This window comes from Crinia signifera, chromosome 8 (assembly GCF_055691185.1).
Source record: "Crinia signifera chromosome 8, ASM5569118v1, whole genome shotgun sequence".
Classification (NCBI taxonomy): Eukaryota; Metazoa; Chordata; class Amphibia; order Anura; family Myobatrachidae; genus Crinia; species Crinia signifera.
The window spans coordinates 164426863-164437435 of record NC_139224.1 but is presented as its reverse complement, the minus strand read 5'-3'; the positions used below and the strand labels follow the sequence as shown (position 1 = coordinate 164437435).

Below are 10573 nucleotides of genomic sequence, written 5' to 3'. Positions count from 1 at the left end.
GTGTTGACTATTGGTCAATGTTGACCTGAACCATAACAACCTTTTTCATGTGTCGAACTATTGCTGTCGACATAGCCTGTCGACCAATCCACCGGATCCCCACATCAGGAGTAACAATGTCTGCTGAGTTCCCCGTGGCTTCCATACGCTGACGATATATCGATGGATTACTATAGAAATACATTATTATAGGGATCTAATAACCGTCTGCAAATGATAATTAACATTTGTCTATTTGTTTTAGTTTCAAAGTGTGTGCACGCGTCACGGGGCATCGGTTCCCCTCTCGCTGCTGATACGTCTGCTGTCAGAGGACGCCTTCACTGAGCGGGGCAAAATACGGCAAGTGGGCGTTATCATCAGCTATATAGGGGTAGATGTACCAAGCCTAGGTGAGAGAGAAACAGAAGCTGCCTTCTGTCATTTCAAAGACTGCGGGGGTAATTCAGATTGGATTGTACAAGCGTTTCACAATGTTTGGGTAAGTGTAATTGAGGTTATAAGTAGTTTAGGGTCTGATTCAGCATCATTAGCAAAGAAAAAAAACACAGACATGTGTTTGCTGCGCTGCAGGTGGGGCAGATGTCACATGGACAGAGAGAGTTAGATTTGCACATCAACAATATACACGTATTTGCTCCCCTTACAAGGCGACATGGTTTGTTCCAGATACAAAGGGGGACAGAATCGACTTCTTTTTTCATTTTGCACCTTCTAGAAGTATCTGATTGGTTGTCCATAGCAACATCTGTTTGGTTGCCCAAAGCAACATCCCAAGTGAAATAGAACTGCCATGCTGTTACCTAGCGGGAAGCCCTGGCCGGGGGAGGGGTGATCAGTAGATGAGGAACCTCCTCAAAACCAGGAAAATCTGTTTTTACAGATGGACAATGATTGTAGAATTGCTGCACGGAGCTGATTGTCAGATGTCCCACCAGACAGAGAGAGGTAAGCAACCACTGTGGTGTCTATGACAAACGGCCAGTGCAAATCACTAGTCATGGATTGTCCCTTACACTTACTGAGCAGGGGGGGGGGGGGGGGGTGTCAGATGGAGATAGAGAGCAGGGCTGGTGGAGGGGGGGGGGGGATATGGCGGAGATTTGTCTAAGCTTGGAGAGAGATAAAGTACCCACCAATCATGGGGCCTTATTCTACTTCGCTCTTTCTGACAAAATCCTTCTTAGATGGACAAAACCATGTGCACTGCAGGGGGGCAGATGTAAAATGTGCAGAGAGAATTAGATTTGGGTGAGATATTTTGTTTCTGTGCAGGGTAAATACTGACTGCTTTATTTTTACACTCCAATATAGATCTTTCTTTGAAGTAAAACCCCACCCAAATCTAATTCTCTCTGCACAAGTAACATCTGCCCCACCTGCAGTGCACATGGTTTTGTCCATCTAAGAAGGGATTTGTCAGAAAGAATGAACTAGAATAACCCCCATGGTTTGGCCAGAGATTCGGACACTGGCTGATGGTCTGGTCGCTTCGCATGTGCAGGGACCGGCTGCGAGCTCTTTCAGACAACTTCATCCCCGGCAAGGTGCTCGCAAGCCTAATTGACAGGCGGGGGAGGGGTGCCAGGGTGGACCCCCCCATGTTTCATGAGCGTGCCCACAAAAACAGTGGGCTCACCCATAGAAACACTGTGCAGCCGCTGAGTGACTTCTGGGCTGGCAGAGGGGAACAGTGAGCAGGATTGGCAGAGGCGTATAGAGACCTGGGTTGGCAAAGATGGATAGTGACAAGGGTTGGCAGAGGTGGGTAGAGAGCAGGGTGGGCAGATGTGGATAGTGAACAGGGTAGGCAGATAGAAATAGTGAGCAGGGTTGGCAGAGGGGCAAATAAAGCTGGGTTGGCAGAGGGCAATAGCAAGCAGGGTGGAAGATGGGTTGGCAGAGGGGGATAGCGAGCAGGGTGGGAGATGGGTTAGCAGAGGGGGATAGTGAGCAGGGTGGGAGATGGGTTGGCAGTGGGGGATAGCGAGCAGGGTGGGAGATGGGTTGGCAGAGGGGGATAGTGAGCAGGGTGGGAGATGGGTTGGCAGAGGGGGATAGCGAGCAGGGTGGGAGAAGGGTTAGCAGAGGGGGATAGCGAGCAGGGTGGGAGATGGGTTAGCAGAGGGGGATAGTGAGCAGGGTGGGAGATGGGTTGGCAGAGGGGGATAGTGAGCAGGGTGGGAGATGGGTTGGCAGAGGAGGATAGCGAGCAGGGTGGGAGATGGGTTGGCAGAGGGGGATAGTGAGCAGGGTGGAAGATGGGTTGGAAAAGGGGGATAGCGAGCAGGGTGGGAAATGGGTTGGCAGAGGAGGATAGCGAGCAGGGTGGGAGATGGGTTGGCAGAGGGGGACAGCGAGCAGGGTGGGAGAAGGGTTAGCAGAGGAGGATAGCGAGCAGGGTGGGAGATGGATTGGCAGAGGGGGATAGCGAGCAGGGTGGGAGATGGATTGGCAGAGGAGGATAGCGAGCAGGGTGGGAGATGGGTTGGCAGAGGGGGATAGTGAGCAGGGTGGGAGATGGATTAGCAGAGGGGGATAGTGAGCTGGGTGGGAGATGGGTTAGCAGAGGGGGATAGTGAGCTGGGTGGGAGATGGGTTGGCAGAGGGGGATAGCGAGCAGGGTGGGAGATGGGTTAGCAGAGGGGGATAGTGAGCAGGGTGGGACATGGGTTGGCAGAGGGGGATAGCGAGCAGGGTGGGAGATGGGTTGGCAGAGGGGGACAGCGAGCAGGGTGGGAGAAGGGTTAGCAGAGGAGGATAGCGAGCAGGGTGGGAGATGGATTGGCAGAGGGGGATAGCGAGCAGGGTGGGAGATGGATTGGCAGAGGAGGATAGCGAGCAGGGTGGGAGATGGGTTGGCAGAGGGGGATAGTGAGCAGGGTGGGAGATGGATTAGCAGAGGGGGATAGTGAGCTGGGTGGGAGATGGGTTAGCAGAGGGGGATAGTGAGCTGGGTGGGAGATGGGTTGGCAGAGGGGGATAGCGAGCAGGGTGGGAGATGGGTTAGCAGAGGGGGATAGTGAGCAGGGTGGGACATGGGTTGGCAGAGGGGGATAGCGAGCAGGGTGGGAGATGGGTTAGCAGAGGGGGATAGCGAGCAGGGTGGGAGATGGGTTGGCAGAGGGAGATAGCGAGCAGGGTGGGAGATGGATTGGCAGAGGGGGATAGCGAGCAGGGTGGGAGATGGATTGGCAGAGGAGGATAGCGAGCAGGGTGGGAGATGGGTTGGCAGAGGGGGATAGTGAGCAGGGTGGGAGATGGATTAGCAGAGGGGGATAGTGAGCTGGGTGGGAGATGGGTTAGCAGAGGGGGATAGTGAGCTGGGTGGGAGATGGGTTGGCAGAGGGGGATAGCGAGCAGGGTGGGAGATGGGTTAGCAGAGGGGGATAGTGAGCAGGGTGGGACATGGGTTGGCAGAGGGGGATAGCGAGCAGGGTGGGAGATGGGTTGGCAGAGGGGGATAGCGAGCAGGGTGGGAGATGGGTTGGCAGAGGGAGATAGCGAGCAGGGTGGGAGATGGGTTGGCAGAGGGAGATAGCGAGCAGGGTGGGAGATGGGTTGGCAGAGGGGGATAGCGAGCAAGGTGGGAGATGGGTTGGCAGAGAGGGATAGTGTGCAGGGTGGGAGATGGGTTGGCAGAGGGGGATAGCGAGCAGGGTGGGAGATGGGTTAGCAGAGGAGGATAGTGAGTAGGGTGGGAGATGGGTTAGCAGAGGGGGATAGTGAGTAGGGTGGGAGATGGGTTAGCAGAGGGGGATAGTGAGCAGGGTGGGAGATGGGTTAGCAGAGGGGGATAGTGAGTAGGGTGGGAGATGGGTTAGCAGAGGGGGATAGTGAGTAGGGTGGGAGATGGGTTAGCAGAGGGGGATAGTGAGCAGGGTGGGAGATGGGTTGGCAGAGGGGGATAGCGAGCAGGGTGGAAGATGGGTTAGCAGAGGGGGATAGCGAGCAGGGTGGAAGACGGGTTAGCAGAGGGGGATAGTGAGCAGGGTGGGAGAAGGGTTGGCAGAGGGGGATAGACAGATGGGTTGGCAGAGGAGGAAGAAGAGTAAGACTGGCAGCGGTGGATAAGGAGCTGGATTTAGCGTTACCCACACCGGTTTTTCATGTGGGGGCACAAAATGTGCCAAGCTCTCAATGTGCCCCATTCTGTGTACATACTGCAGTCATTCTCATTGTTAAAGAAAAGTGATTGTTTGTGGACAAGGGTTAGTAACACTCGCGTGTACACAGTACTGATAAATGTAAATATATCTGACTTGTTTGAATTAGTCCCCTGAGGGTTAAATGGCTCTGACCCCCCCCCCACCCCACCCCCACTGGCTGAGAGCTGCTTGGGAAGCAGAGATTGCTAGCTGTTGGATCGAGAGCTCACTGTTTCCCATAGCTAAATGAATGCCTGTATTCTGACTTCCTCATATGTGAACTGTGCCACTTGTATAAGAACTGAAATATGTTCCGTTCCTTAATCCGGGATTGAACCTGAAGCCATCTGTTGGTTGGCAATGCATCTGTCAAGTGATCTGTGAGCAGTCTTTATTGCTGCCGACTATTTGTGATTCCTGTCATTAAAAATGTATATTGCAATCTGTCCTGTTCTGCATAAATCACACGAACATCTCCTCGGGAAGCTGCTGACAACTGATATTTAAAAGAGATTGGTAAATAACATCCCATGCATGTACATCACTGTTACATGCCGACACAAATAATCTGCTTGTTTGATGCTGAGTACATCACAGCACATTGCATCACCTGCCCTTCATCTCTGTGCCGTAAGCTGGGATGTTATTACCAACATTTCCCTGCCACATATACTCCTTTCAGATCTCGATGCCAACACGGGTCCAATGCTTTCACATTAAACTCGGGTTGCCCTTATACAGAGGGTGACCCAGGTTTAACCCTTCTTATAACCTGGGTGAAATTGTTGGGTTGGTCGACTCTGGTTGTAAGCTTTGGTGCTTCCACACTGCACCTTGACCTAGGTCAACCCGGCACTGACCCAGCAATTACCCAGGTCTGAGGTGCAATGTAAAAGGGGTATAAAAAAAACAGACACCAGCTACTTCTGGCATGCGGTCCTTCCATTATGTTTCACTGATTGACCTGTGGGCCAATCAAAACACAGGGGTGGGGCTTCGTGGGTGTCAGATGGTGGAGCTATGCTCCGTGCCCCGGCGCTTTGAAAGAAAAAAAAAAAGCAAAACATTGTCTTGCTATGCCATCGATGGAGGTAAACTATCGGGTTCTCCCCCATCGATGGCAAAAGTATTCAACATCGGCCATAAACCATCAATGATTTTGAATCATCGATGGTCGATGGCCATCCCTAGCTCCCCGGTGCCGGGAAGGGGGATGAGTCGAGGTCGGACTGGAAGAAGACCAGCTCAGGTCCGATGCAGACGGAACCGTGCATCGGACCTGAGAGGGATGTCAAACACATCCGAATTGGGACGATTTCTCGGCCCGATCAGCCAGGGTCGGATGAAATCGGCCCAAATCGTACTAGTGTATGGGCACCTTTAGTCTTTTAATTTGGTATATGGTGTGCCCTGCTCAGACAACACCATCAAAGAAATATGTGACTCATGAAAGTCATTCTCCTGCTGTTCATATATAGAAAAATAATATGTATTTTTCTCCATAAAGCAAAAGAGGATCCCCCCTCCCCCAGCGAGGAGGCAGACAGTACACCCCAGCCTGGGCACACGGTAAGCCTGCTCCAGATAAGTCTAGTTCTGCTGTGAAAAACAGTTAAATGGAAATGATTTGCCCACTAGCAGGGCCGGATATGGCCTTTGGGGGGCCTGGGTCACTTGTCATTACTGGCTGCAAACTGCACGGGAGAATATTACACTGTCAAAACACAGAGTAAAGGCAGTATCAACTTGGTCAAGGTGTAACTGCATGGGGGGGGGGGGTAATATTTATCTATAACACATGAAAAGCCGGTGTTTGTCCCTCTGTACATTTCTCTGTAGTAGTCCTGACAGGCTCAGAGCTGCCTCTGATTAAAAATCCTCCCATGACAAGGCCGCTGCTGCTGTCCTCCATGGGCCTGAGAAGCATATGAGGAGCTCCACCAAGCAGAGCTCAGCACAAACCTCTCAGCCTCTGACCTCTTGTGCAAAGTCTCATGGGACTTAGTCAACTCCCAGTAATGTGCTACATTCCAACCACAGGAGGCCCTATATAGAGGGGGGCACAGGGGTAGTGACCCTCTGAGACCCCCCCCCCCCCTTAATCTGGCCCTGCTCACTAGTCATGCTCATGAGAATGTGACCAGGAGGTGGCAGAACTTAGGTGGAGTCTACAGGCCTCATTCAAAGCAGTTGGTTTACATACAGCTAGAATAGTTGGTGAATAAAACCTGCGTTACCCCCAAGCTGCAGCATGATTGAGACGCTCCACCCATTTGGAGGCTGTAGGGACCGGTTTTACAAGGCAAGGACAATGTCTACGTCTTCCGGTGCAGACTATCTGGCCCCTATGAACATTTCCCTGCGCCTTTGGACTCATTCTGAGCTGGCAGTTATGTCAATACCATAGAATTATGAATCAGGCCCTATGGCTGGTAGGTCAGTCCGCACCTTCACATTACATTAGTAACAACACGTGAACCAACCCTTTGCTGGGTGGGAGATACGCGTCAGAGACGGGGCACCCTTCCCCGGGCACACAACTAAGAATTGCACAGATCTGTAGATATACAACTCATGGCACTCCCACAAGTCAGAGCGGTTACATGTGATTCCCATGTTACCGCCCAGTTCCCGCCTTCAAAGGCTTCAAAAACGTGATAAAGCGGAGAGTGATAAACAACCCACCAATCAGCTCCCAACTGTCATGTTACAGACTGGGTTTGAAAAAAAATGACAGTTGGGAGCTGATTGGCTGGTTGTTTATAAATGCTGAGACTTGTAGTTCCACTCAGAAAAGAGAAAATGCAGGTGCACCATTTTGGCCAAAAATACGGGTCCAAATTTGCACCTAGCGGTGATGTTTGAGAATGACGCCAATACCTTATAATTTTTTTAAATTTTTTTTTATTATATGTATTGTAACTTTACCAGTCACTGCCCAGACAACAGTAGTGGACGTAGACTTGGCATGTATTACAATACCTAATGTTATTCACAGGATGTTTCAGAAAAGCAGACTTCAGAAGGTCCATATTTGGCCGGAACAAGCTGCAGCTCACAGTGGGACTCCCGGCCCGCGACGGAACCTGCTTTGCATTCATTTGAACGCAGGAGTTGTGAAGACCAGGAGGCTTGGATCGATCGGTTCAGGAGGATGGAAGATGTTCTCCAGCTCTGCCAGATAAAAGACACGGGTAATTAATTCACAGTAGACTGACACTATCACCAAAACTACTGTACGTCACTTTAAAGTTTAATTTCTCAACGCAGCCTTCCGATGAAATTAATAATGTCCCTGGACGTAAAGTGATGACTTTATCCTAGTGGCTACTGTGGGCAAACCTGTGGCCAAACTTACAAAGGAGGAAAAAAAAAATCAAATTTAAAGTTAATGTTGAATTTATAATTGTAAACACAGAAAAAAATGCGCACGAGTATACGGAAAGACACGCGGTAACACAGATGCTGGATTTGTCCTCCGGAGACCCATTATCCAGGAATTGCGCAAAGCCAGGAAGAATAAATATTTTTTATTTTTATATTACATTATTTTATTATTATTTTTTTTAGAAATATCAATTTGACCATAGATGACCGATATTTAAACTGGCAATGATTGGATTGTGACCATCGTAATTTTACATTTTTTGTGCCTACCTGTCAGGTGTACACAGTCAAGGCTGCTTCTTTTACATTGTCCTGCATAGATTTGCAGCAACGTGGCGGGGGTTAATGCCAGACTGCCTGATAAACAATGGCTCCAGTTCAGGCACTGGGGGAGCGAATTAGAAAGCACAGGAGCTGGGAGGTCCCTCTGTGATTGGCGGCTGCTGGAAGATTATCTTCCAGCAACCACCCAACCGCCCAAGGGTATCAATCTGATGGAACAATTCCAGGCAAGTGGTTTAGAAAGTCCACCTGCAATTATGGTGTTGTGGGAATATGGGTATTCTGTTTCCTTTCCCAATCCCAAATTATACTGGTAGGTTTATTGGCTCCCAACAAAAATTAACCCTATTGTGAATGTGTGTATGTACATGTGGTAGATAATATAGATCGCATGCTCCACTGGGGAAAGTTAACTGTATTGAAAGTGTGGCAGAGACTTAGGTGCCACAGTCTGAGCACCTAAAAGGTGGCTCGGATCCTTGGAGAAGCCATAGTTTCAGGCTTACAACCTGGGTATAGTCCAGAATCCAGGTTTTCCGAGGATCACATAATGGACGATGCCTCAGCTGCTCCAGGAAGTAACTGCCCTATTTAGAGGGATTTCTCTGTCTCCTGATGCTGGAACAGCTGGCCAGGCAATAGTTAGGACCATGTACACTTAAGTGTTAGATGGACTATGTTGGACAGACATGGTCAAAAAGTCGACATAAAAAAAAGGTTGACATGAGTTCTTCATGTTTTTTGGTGTCTGTGTTAACAGAGGTCGACATAGACACTGTATAAGTGTACCACTACCCATTTATCACTAAAGATTTCCACAATAGATGTGAACACCCGCACAATTAACTTGCTCCATATGGCTCCATCCAGAGGCCGCTGGCAAACACAACCCATAGAGGTGAGGAGCAGCATTGGCCTTTCATTACAACAGATTGTTACCCCCCCCTTTCCGCAATAAATGATATCTTTATGTACTTTTACAATGTTTCTTGATCATACAGTATATGCCATTTCCTGATCATTGCTGCTAAACCTACATTCTGTTAGCGATAAATTTACTAAAGCTTCTAAAACAGTGAACTGGAGATGTTTCCCATGACAACCAATCAGGTTCTGTTTATCATTTTCTAGAATACAATAGCGAAATGATAGCTTCAATACGATTGGTTGCTGTCAGCAAAACCACTTCAATTAAGTCTACTCCTCATTGTTTTCAGGTCGAGTAGAAACCTCGAGAGCAAAAGACGTCATTCACAAGTTCAACGCCTTCTATAACTTGACTTTGAGCGCAGAGAAAATCACCGAAGCTCTGGAAAAGTTCGGCTCGGGAGACGGCGTTCTCCTGCGCCCCACGCTCCTTTTCCTGAAGGAGCTGTGATCAGGGCAGGCGACAGGGGGGGTCAAAGGGGACACTCGTACCGGGCCCGACCAGTTGAGGGGCCCCAAGACTTTGAGGGACTGAGGGTCTGAAAGCATGGCTGCCTAATCACTCGTCTGGCTACCTGTACTACCACACAACACACAATGCTGTGCCCTCTCATCACTGCCCTCCCGTATTATATTGCATTGTAAATATTAATGATCTATTTACTTCTAATAATAAAAAGATACATTCAATATGCAATGTAATAAGAATCCGCGTTCAGTGTTGGGGGCTCCCCGAGATATCAGTGTTCCGGGCCCCAAGATTTTTGTTGCCAGCCCTGGCTGTGATGTGAGAGCGCGAGACGCTGACTGGCGGGGAATGATCGTCTCCGCATTCTGTTTACAGCAGTTGTCAGTCACCACAGAAGTTTGGTGTTCGCTGAGGACGATGCTGTTTTTGTTACTGGTATTTAGAAGAGAATCGCAATAAACGGCATTAGTAATGCTGATGAGGGAAAATACATTTGCTCATCAAATTGGATAATATCTCACTTTCAAGGTGAGGTGTGATAGCATACCGCTCATTAGTCGATGCGGGGCGCCTGGCAGATTGATGCGGTACCCACAAGAGGGACAACAACATCCGCTACCAGGAAAGAGAAATAAATAACTAAACTTGTGTTGAACAAAAGAAAATGCAGTGTGATTACCAGGGCGCGATATACCTAGGGAATGAACCATGTATAATGGGCCTGATTCACACCTGATTTTCCTGTGTGCGCAGTCTGTGTGTAGCCCAGGACTTACCCGGCAGCTGCGGTTGAAACAGGATGTTGGGGCAGAGTTGACATCACACACACCCTCCCCTCAAAAAAAAAATGTCCAGTTACCACCGACAAACGTTGGTTACCTGTCAGTCAACTTGCGAACGGCCAGCAATTAAAAAAGGAGTAGGATGTAATCACAGGACGGTCTCGTGCATGCGTACATTGTTCTGTTGGCATGCGCAGTCTATCGACAATCGCCTGATATGCTAATTTGCAGTTCAGATATGAATCAGGCCCAATGTATACTAGCTCTTGGTCACCTTCACCCAATACACAACAGGTGAGATCACTATTGGCTTTGCCTGGTTAAATCTAAGCAGCTGTGTTGGGAGGGTTTGAGCATCGAATGCAAAGATGGCACAAGCACTGTGCATAAAAATAAGGGAAAACAGTGGTGTAGGTAGTAGCAATAAAAAAAAAGTGACTTAACGTGTTTCTTCAGAAAAAACTGAGGGAGGTTCCTCAGAGAAGCGCGTTTAGCCACTTTTTATGAAACATGACCTTTTGGGATGCCTTAAACCTTTCCAAACCAGGATACCAGGACAAGAGCGGTCTGACCGGCAT

At 49.2% G+C, this 10573-nt stretch overlaps 1 protein-coding gene across 1 annotated transcript; it reads left to right on the top strand.

Annotated features, from left to right (window-relative positions):
• The first annotated feature begins 890 nt into the window (after window positions 1-890).
• On the top strand, window positions 891-9195 carry C8H1orf87 (chromosome 8 C1orf87 homolog). Its single transcript, XM_083158249.1, has 4 exons — window positions 891-948; window positions 5656-5717; window positions 7147-7342; window positions 9035-9195. The coding sequence occupies exons 1-4, from the start codon at window positions 891-893 to the stop codon at window positions 9193-9195; spliced, it is 477 nt and encodes a 158-aa protein (XP_083014375.1).
• Window positions 9196-10573: the final 1378 nt, after the last annotated feature.

What these genes read in the sequence shown, in the direction of transcription:
- C8H1orf87 (XM_083158249.1), top strand. Translation starts at nt 891, where the DNA reads ATGATTGTAGAATTGCTGCACGGAGCTGATTGTCAGATGTCCCACCAG. An exon ending in GTCCCACCAGACAGAGAGAG is followed by an intron (nt 949 to 5,655) that starts GTAAGCAACCAC and finishes TTCTCCATAAAG; the next exon opens with CAAAAGAGGATCCCCCCTCC. An exon ending in CACCCCAGCCTGGGCACACG is followed by an intron (nt 5,718 to 7,146) that starts GTAAGCCTGCTC and finishes TGTTATTCACAG; the next exon opens with GATGTTTCAGAAAAGCAGAC.